General features: G+C 40.0%; 1 protein-coding gene across 1 annotated transcript in view; it reads right to left on the reverse strand.

The window, feature by feature from the left end:
* Nucleotides 1-1,569: 1,569 nt before the first annotated feature.
* LOC145438296 (uncharacterized) overlaps nt 1,570-14,568 on the reverse strand; it is a 65,815-nt gene continuing 52,816 nt past the window's right edge. The window contains exon 9 of the mRNA XM_080315689.1: nt 1,570-2,136. Within this exon, the coding sequence (XP_080171815.1) occupies nt 2,012-2,136 (125 nt within the window). The 3' untranslated portion in view covers nt 1,570-2,011. The remainder of the gene's footprint in view (nt 2,137-14,568) is intronic.

Raw genomic sequence — 14,568 nt, forward strand, 5'->3', positions numbered from 1 at the left:
AATAGTTTTTTTTAGTGAGTGTTCTGATTTGAGGTCCTACTAATACACCCTATACTGTAACACCTTTCGTGAATGTATTTAGAACATGCCCTCTCTGTGATCAGAGCCTTCAAAAACTTGTTCATGAGATCCAGTTTAATATATAATGGTGTAAATTCAACATCAGTTCTGTCGATAAGAGCAAGCTCAGAAACATTGCAAAGCCTCGTGTAAGATACTAGTCCCTCATCGGCTACTTACATTTAATTCAATGATTTCCACTGTCCCATTCACACATAAAACAAGGATACCTTGTAGTTCTAGACAGATGAGCCAGTAGCATATTTATGAATTCAAAATCAACGAAAAGTTTACACGTTTGATTAGTTCGAGTACTATATTCCAAATTTGAAATCAAAAGTCTCATATTTTCGTAAGACCCCTTGATGCCAGTTGTACCAGCTACAGGAATAGAAGCACAAAACAGCTTCCAGGCTTGGTGCATAAGTAAAGAGGCGCAATTCACAGTTCCGAATGGAATGTTAATTATGAGACCTTGAAAATTGCCACAATAGGCTAAAGAGGGTTCGAAGGCAATAAAGCGTGTGTATTCAATATCACGATGCATATACCAAGTAACAGTGGTATCAGTGCTAGGTATATGTTTGGCTTTCAAGCTGAAACCTACAATAAGAACAGCCTAATTTGGCAATTCATATGTATGACAAAATTATTTAGTTCAGTTTGATTCAACTGCATATAGCTGCTGTTCACCATCACACTCATGCTGGGAACATTCTTCAGATAAAGACTCTTCATCGAAAGAATCTTCTTCTGCTGTTGGTAGGACCTTTGAAGGCCATGGAATTGTGACATCTGGCCCATGAGGAATCGGTCGTTTTACGCAAGTCAAATTGGATATGTAATTTTATGCTGATTTATGACATTGAATCCTAAAGAAAACCACATGATCAAAAGTAACAATCTTATCCATGTCCATGCGGCTTTCTCCAATCTTTGGCAAAACAAATGCTAAAGATTTTTGTTTTCAAATGCTTCACAGCCTCAGTGTCGCTTTATTTGTCATTCAGTGTGCTGTGAATTCCTCTTCTTTACCTCACCCAGGCCCAAGTGGGGGTGTCTGATTTCAAAGACCACTCCAAGTCGTTTCGACGGTTTCCTATCTTTTGATTGTATCGCAGTATTGTGACGTTTTGAAAGCAAGAAAAGATTAATAAATTGACACTGAGATCAAAAACTAGGACTCGAGAATACTTAGTTTTTTCATACTTATAAAAAGTTACTTTTACTTTTATTTGAGTACCTATGGTAAATACTTTCATCACCTCTGACGACGTTACAATGGTTATAGCTATGACGTAACAGCAGGAAATACGCCACAGAACAGGCTGTTTTCCGCACTGAAATGCAAAATTTTAAATATCAGATTGTAAAAAATTTTGACGTGATAGGAAAAAAGCGACTTCAGCGACTCAGTATAGTCATCATTTTGACAAAAACAATCAGGTCGACTAGTGTAGTTAACTAAAATCAGACAAACGATTGTTGATAAAACGATTTCAAGCAAAATCATGCTTCAACATTTTTTTATCGTAATTATTTGGAAACGAAACCAGGTGGCTACTTCGGAATATACAATACGACACGAATCACCATGCAAGACAATGCAATCAATTTTGAAATCCCTCTATTCAATTCTAACTTGCGAACAAATGGTTACATAAGAATGAAATCATGCATCATAACGGCTCCAACTCTATTGAAGCGAAACATCGGTTATTTTTGAATCGGTTAAATTAGTTTACGCAGTAAAATCTTCAACCTAGTTATCAAGTTTCCCGGAATGATAGTTAAACTTTGCGCAAAGATTTGTTACGTATTTCTAATATGCACAAAATTAATAGTATGGTAGGATGAATCACGTGTTCGTGTTCATTTCATCACAGGTGCGCAAAAGACTCAGCTCGAGCTCGGTAATACAACGTATTTCTTCTGTTCGTCGCATCTCAGTTTAGTTGACGGAAAATTGTATGTTCTTATGAGGCATAGGCATCGTCGGTGTGAACGTGAGCATCGTCGGTTTCGGATTCGTCAGTATCGCTGTCGTCGGTTTCGGGTTCCCATTTCTCTTCCCCTCTGAAAATATATCTTTAATAAATAATTTCGTCTGCAAACTATTTGGACGCTTGAGATGATCACGGCCAACTTGCCCCATGCACTCTTAGCGAAGAGCGTGAATTCACACCTAAATATCCAAAAAGAGTGGTACATGAAAAAATAACCTAACTCAGAATTATTCATAAATTCTAAGTGCCTACGTGCATAGGCGCCGACTTTTATTTTTGCATGGGGCGGCGGGTGTGTAGCCAGGGGGCGTCGAAACCCCCTCTTTTTGAAACGCAAAACCCCGTCCTTCTGAAAGGACCCTTCTGATGCTAATTTACAGTTGCAATTCAACAATTCGTATTATCAGTGTTACGCGCGGCCGCGACCAATACGCGAGATTCGTTTGTGCACGCGACGCGATCTCCGCTAAGATCATTACAAGCGCGTGCGGTCAATTAGTAATTATTACTTACCGTCAACACAACGGGTTTTTACTTGGTATTGAGTAGCTCGCATCGCGACAATTGTTTTCCAAATAAAACATCGATTTTTACTGCATTGCCGCATTTCCCGATTTACGTTCGCAAATCATAACTGGATTATTATTATGGGCACACCACTACCAGGCACACACAATAAAAAACTATTCAACTTTGCGCTCAGAGAATATTTATCACAAAAATGGTTCACAAAATATTTTAAACGCGGCTCGCGGCCCTCATCGATGCAAATGTTGCACTTTAAGTTGTAGAAGGTGAACGTATATTTGGTCGTCAAATCGCGATAGAAAATGGTGTTTCTCAGAGCGCGCGAAGAAATCTAAGTTTCTAGCGATGAGGTCGAATTTTTACATCTCATAACGGTCGTTAGTTTGCTGCAATCAGCATCAGTACGTTGTGCGAAATACATAGTAGTGATATATTTTATCGGACTGTACAATCCGCCGGCAAGGTTGCGCTGATACCGAAACTGCAGACTTGCCGCAAACTCGCAATAATTACAATAACAGGGTGCGCTATAGTCATACCTTAATACCCAAATTCGGCAATGGCAACAAGCACAATTTGTTTAGACGCGGGCATAAGTTTTATTCAAAAAGATACATAATCACAAACAATATTACACTCAGAGATTGTTACTGTTTGGCGAAAGTGTTTTCTGCGGACGGTTGCAGGCCTGCATGCAGCCGCGCTAAATCAGATCACCGACGATAGTGCACATGATATATCGATGACCCATTTCGCATGCAAACGATTCTCGCTAATTTGCAGTATACGCAGCATCGATAATACAAATTGGGAATTGACGTTTCAAAAGGACGGGATTTCTAGTTTTTAATATGAAACTCACTGACTAACGCACGTAGTGTTTTAATACTGACAACGCGCTGGTTAATATCAGCCCGGAGCCAGTGGTGGCCCTACGATTGGGGCAGCCTTGGGCGAGATTTCCGAGGGCGGAGGGGGCTATTAGTATGTAATCGCAGCTTCTGGGGGGCTCTGCCCCGCAGATCCTCCTTTAGCCTACCAAGTTAACAGGCATGCAGAGACTATTGTCGTTCCATCGGACTTTAGTAACAAATGCGAAGATTTGAAGATTGACTCATCGGAACGAAATCATCTTCTTGATTGGTACAGGGATTTCCACGGCTATTCGCTACAACCCTTGAATAAAGCGCTAAAACCAAAGAGTGGGGCCTGGACCAGGGGGAGCCCTGGGCGACCGCCCTCCTCGCCTACCCCAAAAGCCACCACTGATTGCAGCAGGAGCAATATGGGCGACTGCCGCAACCTTATTAATGCGAATACAAATCCCGATGGTTTGAAATTCGTTCCGCAACATGGTTGCCTCCGATAGAGTCCGTCAAGCAATGAAGTTTATTGGAACATAGAGGGTTCCCGCTCAGACTAATCGATTAAATTCATAATTTCCGCCGCAGAGAATCTCTTGTTGCATCAATATTTGACAACGTAATTCAACGCCATGCACTGCACAATGCGCAGTATTAATAACAAATTAAACACTGACAAGTGACATCGAGGGAATTCGTATGCATAAAGCATACAAGAATTAGTAGCCTACAGATGATAGCTAACGAGAAACGCAACGCGATCTCCCGCTGAGATTATCGCGAAATTGTCATTGATTGCCGCGCGCTCGGCAATCGTCGCTGGCCTGATTAATCGCGTCTCCAACAAACCTAATTCCGCAAGCTTGAAGAATCGCATCTGCAATAGGCCTGGTGCGAACCATACAATCGCTGGCCTTTACGATTGGGTCGGCAATAGGCCTGGTACGAAATATATCATCGCTGGCCTAACTATCCCGTCTCGGGCCTGCCACGCTTTCTCGGGGTTAATCGGGGTAAATCTACGTAAAAATGGTATAGAGCAAGGATCAGTTAATCAGTTAATTCCTCAACTTGCGTACAGCACAATGAGGTTCCGAGTCTGACATCGCAAAAATCGTCTGCTCATTGCAGCTGCATTGCTGCATTTCCCGATAAAAGTTAGCAAAGCCTTGTCAGAGTAATGAATATGCGCACTTTGCGCAGGAATGACTTTCTATATTCGCAGGCATACACAAACACACTTTCCTATTTCGCGCTCCAATTAAAAAGACTATCACGAAACTAACTCAAGAATTATTTTGTAAACGAATATGCGCGCAAATAGAATTTAATTGGGAGAAACGTGAATTCGTTCGTGTGGTCAAGAGAGGACATGCTGTTTCTTAGCGCAAGTGTGTTGAAATCGACGCGGTCTATACGAGGTCGCTTCGATTGTATGATTTGTGAGTACTTACGGCAAGCTTTTGCAACTTTTGCAACTTTTTTTACAGCTTCCAGCAGCTTCCTATAAATACTCGGAAGATATGTAGAATGCTGATTTAAGCTGTTAGAAGGAATCTTATAGTGTAACGTTTTGCAACTTTTGTCTATTTTTTTTCATGCCACTTTTTGCAACATTTTTCAACTTTTTCGATTTTTTATGAAAGTATTTTCGATTTTGGTGAAATACACGGCCGAATTCGACTGAAACAACGTAAATCAGCACTGAAGTAACTTTCTTACGAGTATTTCGAGAGCTGAGCCGGAAAGTTGACCATTTTTAGTCAATCAATAGAGAATGCGGATGGGAAGCTGTATTTCGGGAGTGACACTGGAAAGTTAACCTTTTTTCAGTCAACCGAGCAAAAGCTGGTCTTTTAGTGCAACTTTTTACTGCAACTTTTGTCAAAAATAAATGCAATTTTCCGCGGATTTAACAGCAAAAAAAGCTTGCCCTAGTGATTACTAATCACGGATTACACTATGCTTGGGCGTTTTAAGCACTAGTTCGTCGCCGCCGACGAGGCTGAGTATTCTATAATTCACACGCGTATTGGTTAATGGTAAATAGTGGGCATTTACGCGATATCACGGAATCGCTAATTGACAGCGCAGACGGCGGGCGTTTAAGCATTTTGCATGGGGTGACCGCCACCCCAAAACTGTGTCATGGGGTGACTGCGCCACCCCGCCACCCCGTAACTAGGCGCCTATGCTATGTGCATATCTTCCTACGTTCATATTTGCATGTATAATTTGGGTTAAGCTGCTGTAGTCGATTGATAGTGCGGTATCGTATAAGTCTGAGTTAGATTGATTTCGTCTACCATGGTGTATCTGCATATACACACACACATATCAAGGGTTGTGCAGTGTGCAATGTACAGTTGTACACGGCTGGAAATAAACACTCTTCTCGCTACGAGTGTGTATGCGATTGTACAGTTCAGATGGAAATTAATTTTCGCAGGGGATCTGCGCTCATACCAGTATCAATTGCTCTGACGTCATCTACAAGTATATTGGACCTTTCCTATGTGATACCAAACTAGATGTAATGTCCTTTTTGAATTGGTTAACGCAATTTTGCATCATAATCCCGTCAAATACCAGAATAGAAAACGATTGTGTCATTGAATACTACATTAGGTCAATTTTGATGTGGAGCCCTCTCCACGATTCACACTTACGCAGAACGGTTCTCAGCTATCTTCGGCACACCATCAATTGATTTGCCAAATGTTTATTCAGTAAAAGCATTTACCAACACATCGTACCTCTGGAAGCGACATTGGCAGGTGGACAGGGGGACTGGTTAGAGGATTTTGTGGACAGTTTACATTTCGTTAAGAGAAATTGCCGTGTAGTTGACAATATCGAGTACCAATGACATTTGGAAAAGTAGCTCAACACTTTCTTCCTTTGAAAGTGTCTTTTTAGTGCAAGAGCATCATCCGTATGAGTGGAATCGCCGTAAAAATAGGACGTGCATTTCATCATCCAGGTAACCATAACTTGGTGATGATAAGCATTCTAGTGTCAGACTTAAACAACTAGATACCGTGATTGTAGTAGTCTAATTTGAGCGAAATGCCGGTAGTGTAATTCTAATCAAATTTGTGAATTGTTTCTATGCTTCCAGTCTAGTTCTTATTTAATTTCTGGTTTCTTGTTAATGCTACTGAGTGAACTGTATAGAACAGAGGTCTCAAACACGTGGCCCGCGGCCCGCAAGAACATTTTGTGCGGCCCGCGACGGCATTTGGGAATTTCCAGTATTCGGCAATATATTCAAGCGCCATATATTTTTTAGATATAAGAGCTTAAAGTTCAATCTAAAACCACTACAAAAATCACTCGACTCTCAACAAACTTCACTATCACATCACTTTTAGAAGCTACCATGCGGTAGAAGATCAGCTATCCCGTTACATTTCTAGTTCATGACGATAGATCATGACCCGTTGATGATTCGTGACTTGAAATAGTGATTTGGTTTGGTGCGACCTCCTCGTCAAATTACTGCGTTTCGGATTGACTGGTGATTATTTAAAAATGACTCGAGTTGAGTCGGATCAAATGTTAAAATCAGACAAGGACTTGCGAATCGAAACGCTGTCTTGTTAATCCTGCAGGCGCAATAATCTATGAAACTGTCATGGAGAATACTAATATTATCAAAAGGTCGTAGCTTGCGCTGCTCAGGGTATATAACTATAATCAGGTCAGGGTATATAATCAAATCAGTATGGCAACCATTGGCATTCTATGACCCCTGTGACGTATAGTTGGTTACATGCTGGGTGATGTTTGTTCTCTTATTGTCCATGTTTTTATCGTAGGCGAGTAGGGTAGCACTGCGCTCTACAGCTGTAACACCAATGAATTATTCGCCGATTAGACATTTCTATTCCAGGGGTTCTTACCAGGGTCCGTAGACCTCATCGGGGATGCGAAGCACCACATCAGGGTCTGCGAGATGCATTGTGGAATTAGGCCTATATGCTGTGGAATATTTTCTTGGCCAATTTATTCAACTGGAAAATAGTCTGGTGTGAATGGGCTTTCTGATTTCAATATAGGTACCCCCAGAAATTGTGTTGAAAATGGACAGGCGCTATGAGAAATCTCACTGGAAGCACAAGGGGTACGATCGCTAAAAAGGCTAAGAAGCAATGCTATTACTGCGGCTCAATAATTAATATATTCAAGTTGTTATTGATATGTTCCAATAATAATCGATGGCAAAATCTAACGCTGATTTAATTTGACTTCGGCAATGACAATAACAATAGCCTATATTTATCACGACTATAACAAAACCATGGTTAGGTTACACCGCTCAAATGCTCTGATATCAGACCAATTTTCATTATATTTTAAAATATACTCAATAAAATTGTGGCACGTCAAAGGTCTACTAGCTTCACTAAAATAACCCGACAGTTTTACTATGTCATGATGCATCCTCTCGTATTATGTCTATAGCTTAACAATTAGAAAAATTATGCCCGAAACAAATAAATTATTTAAATATTTGAAAATGTGATTTTATTTCGTGTCAAGCGTGAATATTGCAATGCTAAATCACATTTCAACGATGCTTGTGAAATGCCTGTCTGCAAGGACCCGTCAAATAAGGCCTAGTTGCAACCTATACATTGAATATCCCGATTATTGATGCTGCGGCCCGCGGCGTCATCAAAAACTATCGGCCCGCGAGCACATTTGAGTTTGAGACCTCGAACGAAACGAGCCAAGATTGCTGTACATATATTTGCTATTCTCATGCTTATAAGACGGAATCAACATATGAACAGAAGTTCATTAAACGATCAATTTCTCGCGAATCCAGTAATTCTAATTCTGATCTACTTTTGAAATAGTTGTGCGGCTATAATATTAATTCCACTATAATTTGGAAAAGTTGATCATCCTATAGTTGCACAAGTCTGACTGATATTAATTGCGGAATTGCGGCAATGGGCAGCTCAATTCTTGACAACACGTTCTTCTATACGGTATTTACGGAACATTTGTCAGTTGTCACTTGCGATTACCTAATAAAAGAATGCGACAACACGTCTCAGTAATCATATTTTGAATTCACTGACTTCAGCAATTTTCAAACCTTTATTTACAATACCTGAACTTGTAACCCGATTAATAAATGGACTCCAACGTCTGTACGAGTCGAATCAATGACTATTTCGATAGATTCTACAAATCATGCAACTATATATTCCGACAGTCAACTCTATTTTTCATTTCCAGTAACTGACCAATGCCGACGGATTGTTTTTCGACTTTTGCCGTGTCAATAATGCGAGCCTCTCGTCAAACTTCAGTTTTTATTACCCGATATTTGTTGGATGCAGAAAGTAACCATGCACTGAAGGGACACATTACTGCCGAAGCTCAACTCTAGTGCTATACATTGACAGAGGTTGTCAGTAACCGAGTACTTCTACTTTTTTTCAATTATAAAAGTACTTTTGCCTAATTTTACTACTTACTGGGATGCATGACATCGCTAATATATTTTTGCAGAATAAACAATTGATGTATCGTGTGACATCGTTATGACGTCACTATCCGACACCACATCAACAATGAATCTAAATAAATTTATTTCATTTACAGCATGGGCCATTCCAAACTTGGACAACAAAAGTGGGAACTGTTATGTTCTTGATCTTGGCTGAACAATAACTCGTACGACGGGGTTGCAATATGAAATTAGTATTTTATCAGCACAATAACTTTAAGCAGCGTCACGATCCAGAGAACAGTTAAACGAAAGACCAGCAAATGACAGAACACAGGGTATAAATACAACGCAAACTCAACGAAATGATGATTGGCGCTAATTACTAGTCCTATACAAAATAGAGTGAAACGATACCAACGTAAATACACGAACATAACAGGAACCACCACATTCCCAAATCTTCTGAAATTTGGTACATGCATAGATGAGTTAATTTCGAACACAATAAACTTTATGTGAGGTACATTGAACTCTGGTGTTAAAAGATACGTCATTTTGAAAATTGACGATTTTCTGCTCATTTCACATCTGCGGGATTCAGGTTCTATCAATGTAATATTTGAAAAGACGTAAACAGATGTTAGATTACAGTTGAGATTTGGCACTCGGTTTTCTGGGTAGCTAGTCTAATGGTCTATATTCCCATGTGGTATTAAATGCCATGCGGTGTAGGGATGGAGGTTAAATTGAGGTGAAACTTGATCGATGGTCTGAAATCGGTCAAGCGGTACAAAAGTTAGAATGCGGCTTGTTCAAAACCCTACTAAAATATTCAAACGAGTAGGGTATCGTATGAAAGCTGGCTTCAAGGACAATTTTGCATAGCTGTTTCATTTTTTTACAGTGAATTGGTATAAATACAGTCTTAAGAGTACACTGAATTTGTACATGGAAATGCGTAGGTTTGGAATATGGTAGACGGCAGTGGCGGCTCGTCCTATAGGGCAACTGGGGCATTGCCCCACCTAAAATTCTGTTCAATAACAATTTAACCATTTATAGACGCACAGCAATCAGTATATACCGAGATCACGGCGAAACCCGCATTATTCTTGTGCTTTCGCTAACAAATGCCCATACATAGCGAAGTCTCTGCGAAAATCGAATTCTCTTCTGTGTTTTCGCTTTGTGAATGCCTAGCCGGGGCTTGCCCCGGTAGCGCTCATAACAAGCTTTCACTATCTATTCTCTCAAAGCCGCGCACAATAAAGAAACGGTGATTTACTCTCTCCTATTCGTAAAATGGCCGAGCAAGTGGGGCAACTATGCCTGTCGCCCTTAAGGTGTGATGTAACAATCGTATCTATATCTGAACTCGGTTACCGTGATATGCGTTGACTCGACCTTTGCTGGTATATGTCGATTTTGACGGTGTTTCGCACCCTGATAATTCTTGAAACTTGGTACGATATGTCGTGAAGGTAGTATTTAGCACTGCTCCAAGTTTCAGGCTTGCTACTCAAAGATAAGGGTGGTAATTTCGTTTCCGAAGTTCAGTGTGTGTTGATCTATCATGTACATTGTACAGCAAACAGATTTTACTCAAAAGCCGGTATTGGTCTCCATTGATTTTGACGATGTTCCATACCGAGATCGGTCATGATATTTGGCACAGTAAGTCTTAATGTTAGTATCGACCGCTGTAATAAGTTTTAAGTTTGTCACTGAACTATGTGGGTGGTAATTTCGTTTCCAAAGTCGAGTGAGAGCTGACTCTTCATTTATCGCTAACAGATTTACGCAAAAGCCGTTATTGGTCTCTATTGATTTTAACGATGTTCCATACCTAGATCTGTCATGAGCTTTTGCACGGTATGTCTTGATTTTAGTATCGAACGCGGTGCCAAGTCTTAAAGTTGACGCTCAATGATTGAGGCAGTTATTTCGTTTTCGAGGTCGAGTATGGTAGAGATGCGCGCTGATCTGATACTTAGCCTACCTACATCATTGCGGATCTCACGGAAAAGCCGGTGTCTGTCTGTGCTAATCTAGTCTGCGTTCCATAACGAGATCGGTGATGATATTTCCAATGGTATATCTCGATGATCGCATGAAACAGCTAACTAAGATTCTCGGTTTGCATTCAAATATTCACATAATTTTATGTTCGCCAATGTGCATTTCACTGTGAAATTGTGGCCTTCAAACCATTTGCTTACAATCCCCTGTCAAATGCGATAGCTATTTCATTTTCGATGTCGGCTAACAGCTGATCATTCGATCAGCCTATTCCTCGATCTATTTTACTCAAAGTTCGGTGTTCGTCTGTTTGTATTGATTTTGACAGTGTACCATGCCGGAATGGGTTATGAGATTGCGAATGCTACTTCTCGATGATTTCATGTAACAGTATGCTAAGTTTACGGCTTTCATACATGTATTTATTGATTAATATATTTTCCAACGGCGATTTGGCAGCAGACAGTAAGCCGTATGTGTTGCGTCACAATCTCCAGTTTCAAGGCCAAAATGTACTATGTTGTTCCGAGACCGAAGTTCCGAGGCTGCTGTCCTTAGTTCTTCAAAGACCATTCAAATTGATGTTCTGGATTCAATATGACAGGCCCAATCTATGAGATAACAATTGCGTATGTGTCCGAAGTCGTTGACCTTTGCAGTTAGGCTTACGCAATCTCTCGAGTTCTAGTCATTGGAATTAGTCTGGTCAAGTCAAGTGCGAACATGAATCGTATTGAATCTTTGCTCCGTACGTAGGCTAGTTTACGCAGTTGCCTTTAGAGCGAAAATTAAAGGTCTAGAAGACTACTCCTTGTCGCTTCGACATATTCCTGTCTTTTCATTGTATCGCATTTTTGTGGTGTATTGAACTGATAAAATTGCTAATAAACCAATGATGATGATGATAGAAATTGTCCAGTCCATTGATCCAATCGTACGCCGGGTACCTCCGCTTTGGTTGCCTATCACCTGGTCGTAACTCGTAACCACCAGCTCAGTGGTCGTAACACACCAGGATCGTGTACGAAACACTTTCGGACGGCCTATCGATTTGCGTAATCTCTAACTCTACCATGAAATCATAACGCATGCTACTAAGGATGACCTGATAATTGATTCGCGGCATAGGGACGATTCTTAGTTCACGTACATTATGTAAAATAATCCTTTGATTAAAAAAAAATGAATAAAACATTTGTTACCACACATCAAGTCACGGCTCACCGGCAAACCTCTCGCGGCACCTACGTCAAAATCACTGTTGTCGGGAAATTCATGTGACCATCATATCAAAGTTACTTTTTTACGTTGGAAAACGCCATCGTGACGTCATGTTGATAAAAGTCGCTCGCAGCCCTTGCCCCACCACCCGATATTGTCACGAGCCGCCACTGGTAGACGGATAGTTTCCATACTTTTTTGACTCGGCACACCGTATTAGGCTCAGCATATAGTCATCACTATCCCTGAAGACAGTATATCATGTTTCAATAACGTATTTGAAACCAAGAGCTCTTTCTTGGGTATTTATTAAAGAGAATAGCTAATCATTGCTCCTGCCGTTTATCCGTTGGTTGTTGAATTTCTCCGCTTTTACATCTAAAGTTATTTTTTTGATAGAGAGCAGACACTCTACCGATAGTGCTCTGAATGTCGAAGAAAAAATATTTCAAACATCGACGCGGGTAAACTGCGGGAGTGCGGGTAGCCTTTCTTATTAATCATCCTCATCATCATTGGTGTATTAGTAGGGCGTGTCACATGTCAAAATTTGTCAAAATTTTGTCAAAATTTTATCATCCGGTCAAAATTTGTTAAAATTGTTCATGAAGTCAAAATTTTTTTGACATCTTCATTTCGTTTTTATCGTAGATTTTGCACTGTCGGTGAACGAATCATTTGATATTTCACAGCTTGTAGCCTACTTTATAGGCCCACTGTTGTAAACGGCTAATTGTCTGCTCATTTTGAATCATAAACGGTCAACTAAAACAAATCGGTAGACATGGTATTATGGTCAACGTACCGCAATATCCTAACTGAAGAAAGACTTCTTGAGCATTGCATCATTCTTATATTGAGAAGCGCATGATGAAAAATTGTGATGTAGACAACATTGTCAGAATGAAGCAACATGGTGTCTCACCAGCAGTGTACGCACAACTTGACGGTTGTCAGCCAACAACTGCTGCAGTTGAAGGCCCTTGGCAAGTTTCTTAGTGAGTACATGCACTTTCTACAAAAGAATGTATGAAAGTATCTCTCGTTGTACTACAAATATTTTTGATTATTTCGACCATAATACGTATTGCAACCACTTGAATTCTTCATAGGGCCAGATTTCGTTAAAATATTGTTTATTTTTTTATGTATAAAATTGCCTGTTTCTATGCCAAACTACTTAGTTAGAACAGCCAGTTCCAACCAGAAATGTAGATAAGTGGTAAAATTTTGACATTATTTGGGAAAACACCTAATTTGCACACGTTAGGTCAAAATTTTGTTGAAATTCAGTTTGTTTAGGTCCAAAAAGTCAGAATTTTGATTTTTTAGGTCAAAATTTTCCTTTTTATAGATATTCAACCGCCAACATCTTTTTTAAATTTGAGAACTTAAAGTTCACTCTTAAGCTACTCCAAAACCTGAAATCTCACCAAACTTCATTATCAAAACACTTCCAATAGCTACCATGTGGTGGAAGATCAGCTATTATGCTACATTTCTAGTTCGTGATGATAAAACATGACCTGTTGATGATTTGTGACTCAAATTTGTGATTTGGACTTGGGTGCGACCGTTCATAAAATTACTAGAATTCGGACTGGCTGCTGGGTGATAAAATGATGATGAGTGACTCCAATTGAGTCGGGTTGAACGCTAAAATCAGAGAGGGACCCGGAATGCCGTGATCGTGTACGACCAACAAATTATCAATCTGTCATGGAGAATAGTAAGATATCGGAAGGTCGTAGCTTGCGTTGCCTAGCGTATATGGTTATCTAATCATGTAAGTATGGAAACATTGGCATTCTGTTGCTCCCATGATGTATAATTAATTACATCGCCGGTGGCGAGAAACGTAGTGATGGTACGCTCCACAGCTGTAATCCCAATGGATTCTCCAATATCGGACATTTCTATTCCAGGGGGTCTTAACCACGGGTCCATCGATGCCTTTGGTGTAGGCAGCAATACATCAGGGGGTACGTACGAGATGCAATGTGCGATTAGGCCTATATGCTATCTAGAGCTTAAAAGTATTTTGCAAACCGAAAAAAAGTGGAATATTTTCAGGGCTTTTTCTTTCAACTAAAATATATTCTTCGCGCTACACGCGGTTTAATGTGAATGGGATTTTTGGTTGGTACCATCATAATTGGTGTTGAAATTCGACAAGGATACGAGAAATCCTATGGAAAGCACAAGCTAAAATGGTTAACAAAAACTGCTATTATTATGAAACAATGAATAATATATTTAAATTGTTATTGATTAGTTCCGATCAAAGGCAAATCAAAGCTTATTTAATTTAGGGTTACCATATTTTGGAATCGGGAAAGGAGGACACTTCTTCAAAATTTTCAAACTTACGGCATCTCAGTTCATTTTGGCTGTAAATTTT

Source organism: Botryllus schlosseri, chromosome 4, assembly GCF_051294905.1.
Source record: "Botryllus schlosseri isolate E-star chromosome 4, Bs_hap1, whole genome shotgun sequence".
In the NCBI taxonomy this organism is placed as follows: Eukaryota; Metazoa; Chordata; class Ascidiacea; order Stolidobranchia; family Styelidae; genus Botryllus; species Botryllus schlosseri.